The 18005-nt window shown below is 38.2% G+C and overlaps 2 protein-coding genes across 3 annotated transcripts in view; one reads left to right on the forward strand and one right to left on the reverse strand.

Moving 5' to 3' along the window:
• Nucleotides 1-165: 165 nt before the first annotated feature.
• LOC143296994 (small ribosomal subunit protein mS29-like) lies at nucleotides 166-15523 on the reverse strand. The gene is made up of 13 exons (XM_076609101.1): nucleotides 15441-15523; nucleotides 9594-9793; nucleotides 8858-8959; nucleotides 8279-8387; nucleotides 7552-7644; nucleotides 6836-6972; nucleotides 6337-6411; nucleotides 4711-4790; nucleotides 4156-4234; nucleotides 3298-3357; nucleotides 2248-2340; nucleotides 1583-1697; nucleotides 166-706 (listed from the first exon to the last, which is right to left on the reverse strand). Exons 1-13 carry the CDS (start codon nucleotides 15520-15522, stop codon nucleotides 621-623), a joined length of 1311 nt encoding a protein of 436 aa, XP_076465216.1. The 5' UTR covers nucleotide 15523; the 3' UTR covers nucleotides 166-620.
• Nucleotides 15524-15903: 380 nt separating this feature from the next.
• LOC143296954 (uncharacterized) overlaps nucleotides 15904-18005 on the forward strand; it is a 44294-nt gene continuing 42192 nt past the window's right edge. For both annotated transcript variants that reach the window (XM_076609003.1, XM_076609004.1), the window contains exon 1: nucleotides 15904-16019. The gene's annotated coding sequence lies outside the window, so the exon portion shown is untranslated. The remainder of the gene's footprint in view (nucleotides 16020-18005) is intronic.

Consider the following 18005-nt stretch of genomic DNA (forward strand, 5'->3'; position numbering starts at 1 on the left):
CGAACCCGGGTGTGGCTGTGTATGGGGGAATCTAAATGAGCGGCGTCGGAGTAATGACAATGAAATGGTGCAGATGATGGGGCAGAAAAAAAAAAAAAAAAGGCATGAGTTTGCAGTATGTCACTCATCCACTCACCGCCAATACAACAAAGGCACGAGTTTGCAGTATGTCACTCATCACAGTTTTATTACGTTCATCACCACGCATTGCTTCAGTTGTTCTGTTTTCCAGTAGCATGTAAAAAATCCCATGCCAGAAGTATACACATGTATACAGTGATACACTCACTTCACTATGCACATAAATGCATGTGTGTATTTACACATCACAACTGATAACACAATACATTATCCTTTTATTTAGTTAACTCCCCTTGATCAGTTTAATTCTTTAAACATACCAAATGATCTCTATCCATAGTCTAATGAAAATGTGACCATTCACTACACATACTTTCAAGAAATAGGAACAGACTGAAGACCAACAATCAACAATGCACACATCTTTGAACCAGCGCACATATACCAACATATTCCATTCTACAGACATGCTCCTTCCAAATGCACATAACTATACAGCACACCAGCAAAAAATCACTCCATGTGGTTTAAAAGTTGTCCTATTTTGATGAACATATCCGCATCAGCTGGAAAGGATTTTTGTTGCTCAGGAAGATCAGCTCTTTCTTTCCTTCTTCCGTCCGAGCTGTAAGCAAAGAGACAAACATAATAAACTCAATTAAAACACACAATTATTAACCCCCCCCCCCCAAAAAAAAGCCTTAACTCAAAATGACCTGTATGCGCCATTTTAATGAATTGTTCTTATAATTAATGGAGCAATTTAACCCATTCAATCCTAAGGCGTTTACAGCCTCAACAGGCTTTTCTGGCATATTGATACAGAAAAACACAGAAAATGTACTAAAACTGACTTTTTTCCCCTCCAAATGAACATGCGTGGACACAACTGGATATGCTATTTCAATGGTGCAAATTCTGATGCTCAAGCAAAGCTTGGATGCATATTCAATGAGTCATGAAAAACAAAAAGTAAATAGCTGCTCTGGACACCAGAGTTAATTTTATATGCATCAATGCTAGAACACCAACATAGAAAAGGTCAGATGTACAGCAGTCCTATTTAGAAGACACTGAAGATAAATGTAAACTTCTCATCAATCACATGTCTGGTCATGTCATTTAGAACTGCTGCTTGTGGTGCATCTTTCAGCTTATAGTTATAGTCACAGGCATATGTGTGCACATCTTATCAGCATCAATGGATGTATGTTTTATGTATGTTGTGTGTGGGTGTTGATGCGTGTGTGCATGCGTGCATTCCCTGATGACATGGTTATCCACGACCATCCCTTACACTGTTACAATAACAAGAAAGGAAAAGCAGTTTTAGCCTAAGTGTAAACGTGTATCTTCTTTGCATTATTAACTACCCTGCCCCTCCCCTCCCCCCACTCCCATCTTACCCTCTCCTGTCCTTTGAAGCTGTATAACCACCACCCTCCATGTTACAAATGTATACACATTTACACAACAGTAAACAGGCAAGAAAGAGACACACTTCCTTCATGCTGCAACCAATTGCGATCCAGATAGTATTCCAGACAGCTGTATGCTTCTTTCTCCGAGTAGTTGGGTACATGTACTGGGATGAAGGGGTCTAGCCATTTGTAACCCTGGACACAGACAATGACTGTTTGTAAAACCGTTTACACACACACACACACACACACACACACTGTAACCATAAACACATGGACACTGAAACAACTGAAAAACTGCACACACATATAGCTGTACACACACTGTGACTACAACCAGAAACGCACAAACATTGCACTGAAGCCAAAACTCGCATGCAGAACTGCACACACACACTTATCATACACATTGAATATGCAATATATATAAACATAATCTACTACTGGACACGCTCTAACTATAAACATACAAAACTTTTTCAAGAACAGCAATTTCTGATACCACTGTGGTACTTTACTTTCTTGGTCATGTCTATGAGGTGACTTGTTTTTATGAATATCCAATAGTAGACATACATATGTATGTGTGTGTGCGCATGTGTGTGTGCATGTATGTGTGTTCTTGTGCACATGTGCACGCATGTGTAAACATGTGTGTGTGTGTATGTGTACATGCCTATGTGTGGGTGCATGTGTGCGCGCATGTGTGTTTTTGAAGTAATGGCACGATCAACTGTTGTCCTACCTCTTCCCCCAAGAGGTAGCGAGGAGTGTCCTGTTCTCGGCGATCATGTTTGTTGGCATAGGCATCAACTGAACACACTATTGCTCCATGGGTCTGAAACAAACACAAATGTGATTGTGATGCAAACTTTATCATTCACATCTAATGCAATTGTGGAGCATGGGCCTTGTGGTAACATGCTCGACTGGGAAGGGCCTTGTGGTAACATGCTCGATTGGGAAGCCACTGTACATGGGTTCAAGTCCCAACTTCTATATAGGGGCCGCCACTGTACATGGGTTCAAGTCCCAACTCCCATACATGGGCCAGGATATTCACTCCCCCACGCCCCTCGACTACACTTTGAGAGGTGGTCTGGGTGTTAGTCATCCAGGTGAGACGACAGACCAAGGTCCCATGTGCAGCATGCACTTAGCGCATGTAAAAGAACACACAAAAAGTTGACCCTGGCAAATTCTGTAGAAAAATCCACCTTGAACATAAAACAAACGCACCTGCAGACAGAAAAGAAAGTAGAAAAATAAATGGGTGGGGCTGCACTACACTGAGCAATCTGTTGTTACAAAAAGTATTACAATGAAATATTTCAACCATATGTTAAAAAAAAAAAAAGGTACCGTGCAGGAGTATATATATCATACATGCATAGCAGACCTGTCTGCTGTTGTAACTTGTCTGTCACAACAAAACTAACCATGTGTCTGACCACTATTGTCAGCTGCGGTCACAATGGAAACCACAGGTACCTGGCAGAATGGTTAGCTACATTCAAAATACTTTTTCAAAACACTTTTTTTTTAAAACAAAAAGCATTTCCATCTATTCAGCATCTTTTAGTTTTGCACAAATCATTTCTATGTATTACAAGTAGCACTTTTTAGATAAAGCAGTTCCATCTACACAGCAGTTCTTATACCATTTTTATAGGTGAATGGATGACTATATGCACAAATATATTAAACATCCATGCACACACAATCACACAAACACACACCTACCATACAAAACACAACACATACATGACACACACACACACACAAACACACTTACCCAAGAGGACAGAAGCATCTTCTTGAAATTGTGAACCAAAGAAATCTCGTCTGCCATCAGCTGCAAAATTAAATTAAGCCAGTTACCCAGGGACACATGAAAGTATCATCTGTGTCATGTCAAAAGAACTGAAGAATAACATGAAAGGAAAAGGCAAGAAATTGTGAGGTTAAAAGCCACAGCTATTTTTCTCTTAAATAACATTTTTAACAGAATACTAAAAAATGTTATGTGTACTGTGTGAAGAAGACAAGCAAGTGACAGATTCTATATTTAATATAACAGAAACAGGTCTCTCAAAACAATATTTTCAAAGATTAATGCTTCCCCTACCCCAACTCCAAACATAAACTTCACGAAGCATGCATGGCTATTTAACCCATTCAGATTTAACTGAACTGCTTCAATTTCTTCTTTCTTTTGTCTGTTTCATGAAAATGCAGAACCAAAAAAGACAAAAAAAAACAAAAAAACAAAAAACAAAACAAAACAAAACAAAAAAAAGCCCCAATAAACAACAGTTTGTAAATCAATAACTGACACAAAACACATTTTCTCAGTTGTAAAATTTATGTTGATCATCCACAGTATTCAGCTTGGCGTGCTGAAGAAACATAACATGAAAGCTCAGTGTTGTCAGCATCATACCCTGAATGAACATTAAAAAGATGAATCCCAAAAAATTAAAATCAGCCACTTATCCAAAAAAAAAGCAACAACAAAAAAGCTTAACTGGTCACTTATTAGAAAAAAGAAAAAAAAAAAAAAAAAAAATTAAGCAAGCACAAAAGAAAGAAATGCCTGAAAAAAAGGCATGTTTCCTACATATACAGATGTCTTATGTGTTGCTTTTCTTACCAATTCGCGCTCTGTGTTTCTGATCTTTGTCTGGTTCCAGAATGCATTGACACCATCGACTGCAAGCAACACTTTGATTCTGCAAGCACCATATTCTTGATCAGACACTGAAAACACCTCTTCATCAGAAATCGCAAATGTTAACACAAGAGATCATACTGAGAAATTCTGAGTTGTCACTGTATGTCCAGTTTTCTATTACAACTCTTTATAACATAATATGTGCAAGCAGTCATCTGAAGCAAGTGATTAAGTGTCTAAGTATACTGAACAAGAATACCAAATGAATCCGGGATATTAGCGAGACGAAACTGTTTAAACTATTTTAAAGCCAGTCTGTAAGCTTGTTCTTTCAAAGGTGGTCAACATGTCCTCTGATGATCTTCCTCTAGCAGTAGGGTGTGTGTGCATGTGTTCACATGATGTGTGTGTGTGTGTGTGTGTGTGTGTTTTAAATAAAATATCTCCAAAATACAAGTGTCTCTGGTAACATTCATGTTTAGAATCAAGTATCAAAAGCACAGTCATTCAGGTAGAGCAGAAAATTCACCCTACTTGTTGTCAGCTGCTTGAAGCCGGACTTCCCTGAGGATGGCGCCCACACAGTCTGAGGCAAACTTCATCCTGTTCAGACCCTGTGCAAAAGTCAAACCAACCAACCATTAAACTTGGGAACAGCATCATCCTTTGACACAAAACACCTCTGATTTTAGTATAAAAAACCAAACCAAAACAAAACCAAAAAAAAACCACCAAAAAAAACCAACAAAAAAACACACACACAAAAGAAGAAAAAAAAAGAAGTAACTTTCTGCAAATGTCAAACATATTTGAAAAAAGAATTTATCAACCCTAAAAATGTTTCCAGAAAGGAAGAATGGAAGTCTGCAAGCCGACTGTTAGTATTCAATTCTTGCCCTAAGCTATGGATCACTGGCCTCTTCTCAAGGACCTTTACAGTTGCTGGTAAAGTAATGTCTTCAGTAAACCCCCAACTCCCATTTGGGGTAAAAAAACCCAACAACTGTGCACTGGGCAAAATACCTTACAAAAACCTAGACTGTACTTTGAAAAAAACAGAAAAGAAAACTATCATGAACTAATGATAATTAAGTCTACTTTTTGTGACAGTGTTGCTTTGCAAAGCGGTGCAGATTTAGATCTTGAGACGAAGAACAGAACACCAGCATGAGCTGTTGACGTGTTATTGAACCACCAAGTGAGTGACAGCATGACATTACTCCACGAGGCAGTGACTTGTTCAGTAACCTTTTTGTTCCCACTCCCAGCTCAGCCAGTGCTGTGTGGTGAAACAAAGTATGGGAATGGGCTCCTTCAAAGAATAGTGCCCAACCAAATTTTAGGGTGAAATTTGTCCGAAGTGCAGGGGTTTGGACTGATCCAACAATCTGAAGCTGCCAGTTTACAGCACCCAAACGGTGAGGAGCCACTTTTATGTGATTAAACCAAACACCAAGACAGTGAAAAGAACTTAAGCAGATGAATTGATAAATACAATCACACATACACACACACACACATACAAAAAACAAACAAACAAAAAAAAAAACAAGAAAAAAAAAAAAAACAAGAGGGCAAGACACATAAGTATGAGTTCAAAAGCATGCAATGTACACTGTTAAAAAAAAAGAAGAAAAAAAAGAAGAGATTATGCACACATTTCTTATCCCAAAATTGAAAAATCGCTGCGAACCTACTGGGGTCAAGATTTGGGATTTGAAACCACTGTGGTTAATGATCATGATCTGCCCATTTCATGTGATGTTTGGATTTTTATAATTTCAAGTATTTTCATGTCTAACTATAGGCATATGCTTGCACTGATTTGTCACGTCAGTAACTTCTCAAACAAAATTTTTAAGGTTTCATCAGTATGTGAGTAACTCTAATCACATCCTTTTTATAACAAAGAATCCTTTTTGAATTTTTTTCAGACCATAAATATATTGATTAGGTTTTTGCAATCAGAAAATCAACAGAAATTCTGACAGAATTGGCAACAGTACAACAAGAATCCTTTTCAACTTTTTTTCAAACCACAAATATATGGAATAGGTTTTACTACCGGTAATCAGAAAATTCGCAGAAATCCTGAGAGAGTTGGCAACTGTGGAGTAGATTTGCCCTTGTCAAACATAAATTATCATAAAGATTACTTACAAATTCCACCATTTCCGCAAGGGGACTTCCTTCCTCAGAAACTTCTCGTTTTGTCCATACATACTGCTTGCTCAGCTGGAAACAAAAAGCAAGTGACATGCGTTTAAGTGACTCAACATTCAATATTTTAAAAGAACAGTTCAAGGTAACATATAAACATGGATGAACTTCTTTGTGCTGTTACTGTCACAAAAAAAGATAACCTATTCTTGTCTTTTAAACAAAAACAGAGGGAAGGACAATGAGGAAGAGGTCATGTCTTTCTTGAAACAAATGCATGCTGTCAACGAAACATTCACACATGTGGTAGGCACACAAACATATAACAACTATAAATGCATAGCAATTTGTATCAGCATGATGGTTCAACCAAAAACTAACACAAAACCTGCCACAAAGTGCGAAAAACAACAACAACAAAAAAAAGCAAACTTTCTAATCTGCATGGAAATTAATTTGTGCAATAAAAGGCTCGCAAGAAGTGCATGTGTATGGTTACCTTGATATCCTGAAGAAAATGTGAGTTCTGAGAACGGAAGTTGACAAGCCATTCAGCTGCATCGACAGGCAGATCTGTCCGTCCCCCTTTGTGTGGGGAGGGAGAGGTTTCATGGTACCGCCAGTTCCAGTCAGAAGCTGTTGATAAAGCATTCACACCTGATATTTATTTGTTTGCATGTGTTGTGCTTGTGTCTGACTTGTAATGTGCATGTAAGAAATGTAGTGTGTGTGCGTGCGTGCACGCATCTGTCTGTCTGTCTTTTGTTTGTCTCAAATATAGTGTGTGTGTGTGTGTGTGTGTGTGTGTGTGTGTGTGTGTGTGTGTGTAAACTTGTGCATGCATGTGTCTGTTTTCTCTAGATCTTTGCATGGGGATGGAAGGTGGTGGAGCCATTGGAACCAAAACAACTTTCAGGGTTGGGCAGCTGGGAGATTGTTGTTCATCAGGAGACCATCAAGGGTTATTAGAATCATTCAACAGCCATTGTTCCATCTCAGAAAAAGAATGAGTTTGAAAGAATTCCATGGAACACTATAGAAAACACTAAATTATTCTGTTGCTTTCATTGAATCCTAAGTTTGTGTGTTTTTTTCTCCAAATTAAAAGTTGGATGTCAGCGTAAAATCAACTGTAACCAATGAACTTATAAATATACATGCACAAACACACATATACACAAACACACTGTATACTAATAACTCCACTCTACTTACGCCAAGGAGCATGAAGGATGAGCCAGTTGTTGCGAGCACAAAAGTGAATGATGTGAGCCAGTGTCATGGTTTTGCCACTGCCTGTGTTGCCATCTGTCCAGCTAGTCAAAGTCCAGCAAATCAACTCTTGACACACATTTTTGTGCTTGCGAGGCAGATTATACAGCATCTATCACTATTGCATCAACTGGAATCTCTCTGTTTTATTACTAAAAGAACTCTTCTATTCCTCCAAACACAGCTTAAGACAGTAAACTGTAGCCTCTGAGTTTTAAGAACATAACCTCAAAAATATTATCAGGTATAAACAATCCTAACTCGTCTCATCGTTTTGAGAACAGAATAATTCTGTCATGAACTCCTGCAGACTATGGTTACAGTAAACTACACAGTCCAAAGCCACTTCAAAGACTGGAGGTCAGCACAGCTGAAGCAGGTATCTGACAGTGCTGCATGTTCAAACAGCAAACAACCTAGAAATGTTGCAGAAAGACATTGTTCTGTACTGGCCAACAGCAGATGTGACTGAAAGAATGAGAAGCAGGCAGACAGAAAGAGAATGAGACACAGAGATGCACAGATTTCTCCAAATTGATCTGAACACAACACTTACTACACTTCAACAGGAAAAGAAAAAAGAAAAGGAATATTATTAACCTCTCAATGGTCTCTTCATCAAAATCAGCACAAAAGTAAAAGAACTGCTCATCAGCCAAGGAAAGGATACACAGCATAAATCGAGGAGCAGGGTGATCCAGACTCAAATGTTTCAGACAGTCAATCACCTCCAGTGCTGGCCTCCGTACCATGAAGCAGGTCTCATTGAATGTCTTGGCCTGAAATGCATGAAAACAAATAAAGCAATTTCATTTTCATTCACTAGTCATTTTATTTATTTACATATATATTCATCTATCAATTCATTCATCTGGTTCTATAAACCTGAACTGATAGGATAAAGATAACAAGAATACTTCAATTGAAATTCTCACCTTCCTACCCTCACCCCCATCCACTTGGTGGTGTACTGCAGAGCAACACTAGTGATGATTATATTTTTCAGAGCTTAAAACTGCAATCGGGATCATTTTGCAGGAGAAAAAGAGAAATCTACAAAAGCCATTTAGTATGACCGATATTACAAAAAGCCAGTAAGTCTAATGACCAACTGGCTGCCACAATGATGGGTCATTTAAAAATTGTATGTGTCAATGACCGATGACTGACATGAAACCTAAACCCTGTATATGATAAAATCTATTGCCACATTAATCATACTAATGTTTTCAACCTGAAAACAGCCTACCTGCCGCGTGAAATGCATCGACAGGCCCTTCTGGAACAACTGTTTGACTTCAGCATCTGGAACTGTGTAAAATAAACCTTCCTGGGCCAATGTCTGATGTTTCTGAAACCACAGGCATTTTTGATCAATAAAATTATCAAACACACACAAATATGCTTGCGGACATGCACATGTGTACATGTATACACATATGAACAATCTTGAGTAATGCACAATGTCCACACACACAACCTCCCTATACCCCCAGATTTTTCAGTGTTAACTGCTTTTACATTTTTTAAATATAAAAACATGATACCATGTGGAAATTATTATCATTTAAAAAAAACAATACCCCCCCCACCCCCCAGGTCTAAAGAGATTGTGGTGTGTATTAAATGAGGTGTCATGGGAAGGAGAATATGTATATGGATATCAACAAGTATTAACCTACAACAATGTAAATATAAATAACAACATTAATTATAACACATCAAAGGAGGATACCAACTGAACTGGAGTTTAAAATTTCCGAAAATTTCCACTGTGTGTGTGTGTGTGTGTGTGTGTGTGTGTGTGCCTTTTGTGTTTGTGCAGGCATGCATTTTTAACATTAACCATGTAATGAAAAATCAAGTTATGTGTTTCTTATACCTGAGACATACTAGCAAGAGCAACACAACGAGCTGACAATGCCTATTCCACATACACAAAAACATATGACAGAATCACACTTCTGTTAGTCCTGTGAACTCACAGGATTGTCTTCTTCCGTCCTGAAAATGGTTTGTACATTCACAGTTCTCCGCTGGGCTTCTGACGCTGCCTGAAACTGTTCTGCCAGACTGGAGCGAGGTCTGCATGACAAAGCCGCCCGAGGTCCATGACACAGCAAAGAAGGGTTCTGTGTCTGTGTGGCCTGTGTCAGCAAGCACTGTAGTCTGGCTTGTGGACACCCTGAAACAAAATCAAATATCCTGCATTCATACACACACATACACACACACAAAAATCTACTGTATTAAAAAGGGCTGAAAGTGTAACTCCCATTTTCACATGCAGACTTCCGCAGATATTGCTGTTCATGTGTTACCTTTTTACAACCATATTCAATGTCTTCTTTGCTTTTAGATTAATTCTCAATACCTACTATCAAACTCAAAGCAACTCTAGTTCAATGAAAAGCAGCAATATGAAGTTGTCAATTTCTTTTCCTTTCAGGGTCCAACCATCTGGTATAGACCTCCATTTAATCTTAAATATTCTTTTTCCACAGCCTCTTTGAAATCTTCACAGAAGACCTGTCAAGAAGACCGATATATTTCAGCAGTACTGATATCTCTGTCCACAGCAGTTCAAAACTGCGATCTGTCCATGCTATGTGTGTGCTTTTGTGTGTGTATGTGGCTTTTGTGTGTGTGTATGTGTGTGTCTGTGTGTGTGTGTGTTTGAGAGAGAGAGAGAGAGAGAGAGAGAGAACACTGAAATGTTTCATGTCATTAGCTGAAAAGCTCTGGTGACATAGTAGGTGCTAATCAGAACAAAATGGTGCAAAATAGATAAAATGGAACAGAAAGAAAAAAACAGAACTGAAACAACAACAAAAACTAATAAGAGATATACGACACTTTGGCACTTTGTCATCAGCTTAAAGTGCATGTGACAGGGGCTTAATGTGCCTTTTTTTCAGTCGTTCATCTCCAAGGTTTGGGCAGCACACAGAAAACAAAGTACAGATAAATCATATAATAAATATTTACGAATGTAACATTGACACATATCATATCAATACAAACACATACTAAAGCACATATAAATCCTGAAATATTTATGCCTCAACATCAAAACCCATCATATCAATATAAACACATCAAATAATTACAATGTCAAGATTGAGAGAGAGAGAGAGAGAGAGAGAGAGAGAGAGAGAGAGACAGACAGACAGACAGACAGACAGAACACACTGAACATTTTATTGTCAACAGCCTTACAGCCTTAATGACATGGAGGTACATATAGTACTTATACAAATGACAACATGAAACTGAAATAATGATACTAAAGAAAACAAAGTTCAAAACTTTATAGTTTGAGAAAGAGAGAGACAATGACATGACAGTGACAATTTTTTTTTTTATTGGCAGACAGCGTTTTATAGCTCCATTGCCAAGGGGGATTATTCAGCTTATCTTAGCAAGCTACGAAAAGAAAAAAACAAAAGGAAGAATAAGGGGAAATAACAAGCAACTGAAGTAAATATTTATAAACGCATAAACACTCATACATTCACACGCAGGACATTAATATATAACATATTCCATACTACTCATGCATGTCAGTCAATTGGCTGACATTAAATAACACTACGTAATTCAAACATGTGACTATCCAACTTTGCAGCTGAACATTTTTTTGGTTATTCACCAATCTAAACTGAGTTATAAATCTTATATTTTATTCTACACTATGTTTGTATCATGCTTGAACTATTTTTCAATTAATCTTTTCCTTCTTGTGTTATATGCCTCTACAATATCTTTGGTGAGTGAAAACAGAATGTCTTCATTATTTGATGAAAGGACAGATCATGTCTTAATGCAAACGGATGTGTAAAGAAAATACTTTACAGTTATTTCTAATAATATTGTATTCCTTACAATGGAAAACAAAATAATCTTCATTTACTAAATTCTGGTGACACAAACTGACATAAACTATCATTCTCTCTATCTTCAACAAACCATGCTCTATTTGTATTTAGCCCTAAGGTCCTGGATTGAAATCAGGCAAGGAGACACCATTGCCATTTAATTGTAACAACTGAAATGTATTTTTCAGACTGGAAAATATTTGACTCTATCTGAACATATACAGGCAATAGACCTCTTGACACTTTCCTGTTTGGCTACAAATAGCCATGAATGAAAGTTACCCTTCAGACACTGGCCCCATCACTGTAACTGCAGATCTAAATGTTGTCTTTCCTTTGAGCATCACTTTTGATTTTCAAACAATCAGTGTGTTGTTGTATTATGTATTAACTATTATTATGTATATCATTCATTTCAGACACTTTGCTTAATAGATTTAGCACAAAACAAGTAATCTGATCACAGTAAAACCAGATAATCGTGACCGGCAAACCCTTTAACTTAAAATATTTTGAAGACAAATATAAAATTTGTAGCCAGAGACAACTGAATGGTGACTACTGTTCTAAACAGTATGTTTGTTTATTGCACTACCTGTGACCATTCACACAAATACTGTGCTGCACTAGATCTGTATTAGCTAAATTCATAATGTGCTCTAGTAACTGATTTTGACTGTAAACGACTGATCCAGTAACACACATGATCAGATATATGACTGGCTGGCACAATCTCATAACAAAAGTTATAAAAGTGACCAGTCCATTCAAATCACAGCACCAGACCGGTTGCTGCATGCTTGAATCTACCTTTAGGACACCAGGCCATATCACAAAAATTGTAAAGGAGATCTGTAGCAGTGACGTATGGCTCTGAACAAGTGTTAAGGTGGGGTTGTTTGGTGTTGATGAATCAACGCCTCTCATGAGACATTGATCAAAGAGCACTGGAAAAGGATGGATGATGAGAGTTTGGGGTAGGGGTGGGGGACGGTTTATTGAGATGAGAATCCCACATGCACGTCATCGGATATGTAGTTACAAGAGTCACAAAGTACATAATGTGCACTCTATAAAGCCAAATAAACAATTTTGATAGTTTCAGCTTGACTGAAAAACTAAAACATCAGGCTGGTATCACGAAGTTACTGAAAAACCCTTCTCGTCTGGTTGGGTTGTCTCTTTACAACTGCGCAATGTTTAGTCTTTGTGACCATCCCTGCCATATGTACACAGTGATGTGCACTTTAAGTTGCTTTAGCAGCATTTGCACCTTTCTCTGCACACCACTGTGCAGGAGCAGTGAATCAGTTCACATAAAGTTTCTTGAGCTTTTGTAGAATGGTCCACAAAGGTCTTTCCCTCTCCTTTTTGCAATCCCCACCGTTCTACCTCCAGATGTGAGCACTCTCTCAGATAAACTGCTCTGTGTGTGTGCCGTTCAAGAGCTGCTGATGTGGGTGTAGTATTTTCCAATGTTTTCTTTTCTTTAGTGAGGACAGGCTGTCTGACCATGCTCACGACATACAGACAACAGGGCAACAAACTGCTCAACGATGTATTCTGGGACTGGTTATCCATCATCACCAGGAAAGCATTAGTAGTTTGCTTACACAGTTCATATGTTCCATGCTTTTCTTTTGCTTCTGCCAACAAACAAAGCCATTATTTATGCGCGATTCCTGCTGAACAACAACAAAATCAAAAGTGACAAAGGGAAGGGAGGGGAACAGTTAACAGTACTGATATGAATCTGATACGTATCATATATTTTATCGCCATCTGATACTGTTTTTTGAAACCATGGCGTGTGCTGCAAACGAAACGATCCTATCTTCAACACCCCACATCCATCTTTATTTCATTGTTTTAAAATAATTATTCACATCTGTCAAAGTTTCAAACTTCCTCTATGTTTGTCGCAACTTTCCGGCTGTATTAACTTGTAACAAAAATGCCCAAAAGCAAATTCTGGTGAAATATTTTCGGCAGTCTCTCCAGGCACGTCCTTTTCTTTCAACAATTTGTAATTGGTGGATCAAACGTGCGTTTCCACTCCAAACAATACAAGATTTTCTTGTGTTCAGAGTGTGCAGATTTGCCCACGGCCCTATGTCTGTGTGTGTGTGTGTGCGCACACACACACACACACACAGTCGTGTGTTCATGCATGCACAGTCACAATGTTTTATACACTTACAAAGAAAACGTGTGCGCGTGAACACACACACACACTTTACCATCACACATACACAAACAAATTATACACACAAACATTCAAAAACTGCACACGTACACGTGGGCACACACACATACACAAGGGCACACACGCGCACATATGCACACGTAAACATGCGAGCATGCACAAAACACACAAGCGCACACACATATGTACATGAGCATGCGTGTGCACACACACACTCTCACTCCCTCAACCACTTTCACACAGAAACCTCCCATCCTTGTCAAAACGCTGGAGTTGTTGGTAATGCTTAGTTAATACAAACGACATGATCACATGATCATCACTTCAGTTGTAACAGTCAGTGGATTTGCACTTTGATCCAGGCCATGGAGACTAATCACTGAGTCTAAGTTCCAGGCTGATTTCATGTCAGCTGATTATGTGGCAATACACATCATGACTGCAGTTAATGAACGTTAGTTTGATCTGAATCTAAGCCAAAATTCCAAAGATTCATGCATCTGCTTATGGGCGTGAAATATTTGAACATTCACTGTCACCATCAGCTCTCTTATGGCTGTACGTCACTCCTCCACTTGCCATTCTTGTTTTTATTTGAGAACAGAGAGAAAATACGAATTTTCCTGTGCCTTTGACATACCGAAATCAAAAATTCACTTAATTCTGAATCATCTGACACCACATGTATGTTCAGGAAAATTCTTCTTTTGAAGCTACAGGCAGACAAATATGTGGGTTCTTCATGAGCTTTTCCATTGTTTTTCCATGTTGCTGAATAATCTGTATTGCATTATATCATTCCTCCACCTGCAATCCTTGTCTCCGTTTGGGTTGCAGAGAGAGAAAATACGAATTTTCCTGTGTCTTTTTCATATGAAAAATTAGTTTATTCAGTTCTGAATCTTTTGGCACAACATACACATTCAGGATAATTCTTGTTTTTTAAGTCACAGGCACAGGCACACAAATATGTGTTTTTTTCCAGAGCCAATTTCTCCATTCTACTCCTGGGGCACACAAACTTAGAAAAAATCACAGAAAAAAAAAACCTTGACAGATAGATCCATTCTGTTTTTTCTATCTTAATCTTAGATTTTTAAACGTTTAGAAGATATACAAAAGTAAAAAATGATAAACTGTGACTTAGCTGGTTTTCTTGTGCTGTGTCACATATGTAAAGTGCACTGAGCTCTTCCAGGGGAAAAGTACTAAATATGTGTTCCCTGTAATTATTATCATTAATTCCCAGTGTGTGGTGGTAGGGGGTGGGAGGAAGACTGGTTAATAAATCAAACCCCATTTTAGAGGTCAACGGTACATACATTTGTTATACTTTTTCTTTCTTTCTTTCTTTTTGAAGGTGGCGAGGGTGGTGAGGGGTGGAAGGGCGTGAACTCCGTTGAACTTGAAGGTCTCCAGTGTTAAGAGAGTGTTTTTTGTTTGTTTGTTTGTTTTTTTCACATTATTTTTTCTTCAAAACAATCTGAACATTTACCTTACTCCAAGATGCTATCTGAGTAGTCTAGTTCTGTTCCCACCCTCTCTCGATATCAGTTTGGTCAAACGAGAAAGTAATAACTTTCTTTGGTCGTTGCTTAAAAAATAAAAGTAGAGAAGTCAATCATGGTCAAGCGATTACACATGCTTAAACATGAACATAATCAAAGCGGACGGGTGAAACCGGGACAAAAAAATGTCCTTGCATAAGATATTAAACTGAATCTAAGCTGAAATCAAATGAAGCCTACCAGTTGCGTGTTTCAGGGTGACAATCTTGCCCAAGCGATGCATGGTGTTTGCAAAGCGCTGTGCTTTCATGGTTGCCTCCATCTTGATTAATGTTGATGGGTAAAATTTAGTCAAGAATTTTTTTTTGCTTTTTGGGTTCATTTCGTTGCCTTTTACTATAACTAAATGAAAATGATTGGTTTTGTAAAATAATTTTATCGTAAAACGCGGTGGCAGGTGCACGATTAACATATGAATCGCACCAAAACATTCGACCATGAGCTCGAAAGGATTACATTGCTTAAAACCAGATTCTTTGCCATTTATGTATAAAAACCATGTCACCTACTTCACAAAATGTGCACAAGGCATATGTATTAAGTCCTTTACTTTCCAAATTTACAAGCTGCATGATTTGGAATAGCAATGCGTCCATGTCAAAATAGAAATATTTTATCCATTCGAACCTCCAAGTTCTCGACGCCATTTTCCAGTGAATTGTCTTCTGCGATGGCGTATCCTAATGTGTTTGTATGTTGATTACGTTGCTGTGTTGACTGCGTTATTCTAATTCTCAAATTAATTGGAAAGAACAGCAGGTGAGTTCATTTTTTTAAACATATTCTGTTGCATCTGTGTTATATTTCTGCCTATTTCTTCGTGCATGTTTGGATTTGGCGCGTAGAGGATCGCGCTGAGTTACAGTGAATTCTATTTTTTTCCGTCTGCATACCCTGTTCTCAAGTACGCACCTTGAAACGCCACTTGGGCTTTATTATCCACTCAGACATTCCGTAACCAGAGGCCCGATACACGCTTTCGGTCTAGTCTCTGATGCATCGCAAGTATCTCATCGTGGCTAAACGAGACCGGATATCATGATCGGAAGGTAGCAATAACAGACAGACAGCACCAGAGACAAGATTCAGAACGTAACACATGACATGTTACGGCCAAGGAGTGAGGGCTTTTATGTGTCTACCACATTGGTATATCTGACAGCACCAGGGGCGTGTGAACGAAGATAGTGAGGAGGTGACAGTTGCAATTGAATTCTGCCCATGACCTAGTCAGGCGCTGAAGCACATCAAAGATTGTAGATTGGCAAGCTCATTCTGCCATACCTTTCGGTGGGAATGTTATTACTCAGGTGGGCACAGTACTTCATGACTCAACATACAACAGTAGCAGCAGGCCAGACTTGCAAAAATCAAAATCTTTGACTGTTAAGTGGCCAAAGTTTCTGTTGGAAACAGTTTGATGATGTTAGTTACAGAATGGTGGAACCACTGATTGACCCAGAAAGTGGAGAAACCAAGAAAAATCTTCAACCTTTTCAGTTAAAAAATACTTCCAGGGCTGAAAATTCACACACATGTGAAACCAGTGTCATTTCAGACGAATGGTTGCAAATGCCAGTTCAACTGGTCCCAAGAGTTTGCTCCTTCCCATCTCCCTCTCCATTGTTTCTCACTTCTGCCTCCCCTGCCCCCCACTAAACAGGCCCACTTTTGATACACATTTGGTTGGTTGGTTTGTTTTGCAAGTTTATATTGTAAATTACGTAATTTCTCTTAGTGAGTACACAGTAACACAGCAGCTATTGGCAGTTTGTCAAAGAATTCCATGTTCTGTCATCCAGCTAGGTCTCTGGAAATGTTTCACTTTCAGAGTGATTTTAATTTTTTGTATGAAACTTGTATTGCTATTAGTCTATTTTCCTATCATATCTTGCTGTTCTATATAATTATGTTAGTCTATTTTCCTATTATATCTTGCTATTCTGTGTAATTATGTTAGTCTATTTTCCTATCATATCTTGTTATTCTGTATAATTATACATGTGTGTTGATACTTAGAGACAGAGAGAGAGAGACTGTCATTGGGTGTGAGAGATTTGAAGCTTTATTACCAGTCTGCTCCTTTCAGGTTTATATGAGTAAAAAGTGTCTTGTCTTTTGCTTGAGGCTTGTGCAAAACTTAAGTTCTACTTAAGCCTTTCACCTCCAAGTGCAGATTTGTGCTTTAGATGTGAAGTTCTGCATTATTGACTGTCCAGCTGTTAGAGTATGCATACTTCCTTGCAAATGGCAACTGCTTTGATGTCTGTTCAAAGCAATATCTCACAATGTTTTTGCTGCATTATGATTGTGTGTGTGTGTGTGTGTGCTTTGTAAAGCAAAAACTGAAAAAGTTGATGAGCGTGTCAACATGGCTGCCAGGATGTATGATAAAGATGAGGCTAGAAGTTTGATTTTTCACACAACATAGACAATAGCAAATATAATAAAGTGAAAAAAAAAAAAAAAAAGTAATGTTGTTGATCAACTGAAGTGATTCTGGTCATCCTGATGATAATTACTTGCTAAAACTAGTACAGGCTACACTGACAGGTTGGGGGTGGGGTCTTTTTGAAATTGGGCATAGAAACAACCCTATCTTAGTTTTAGCTTGAAACCTTCATTTTGGGTTTTTTATTACTCTGGAACCCTCAAGATAAAAGCTTCAAGTTGAAATATTGTTTACAATTGCTGTGAGTTTTTCAGTAGTACTTGAAGTATGTTATTGTGTTTGTGTGTGTGAGT

This window comes from Babylonia areolata, chromosome 22 (genome assembly GCF_041734735.1).
Source record: "Babylonia areolata isolate BAREFJ2019XMU chromosome 22, ASM4173473v1, whole genome shotgun sequence".
In the NCBI taxonomy this organism is placed as follows: Eukaryota; Metazoa; Mollusca; class Gastropoda; order Neogastropoda; family Buccinidae; genus Babylonia; species Babylonia areolata.

Excerpts from the sequence above, each read along its gene's own strand:
- LOC143296994 (XM_076609101.1), bottom strand. The coding sequence starts at position 15,522 with ATGGAGGCAACCATGAAAGCACAGCGCTTTGCAAACACCATGCATCGC. Across the intron at positions 7,645-8,278 it reads TGCTCCTCGATTTATGCTGT|ATGGCAACACAGGCAGTGGC; the intron begins GTATCCTTTCCT and ends CTAGCTGGACAG. Across the intron at positions 6,412-6,835 it reads ATTTTCTTCAGGATATCAAG|CTGAGCAAGCAGTATGTATG; the intron begins GTAACCATACAC and ends TTTTGTTTCCAG.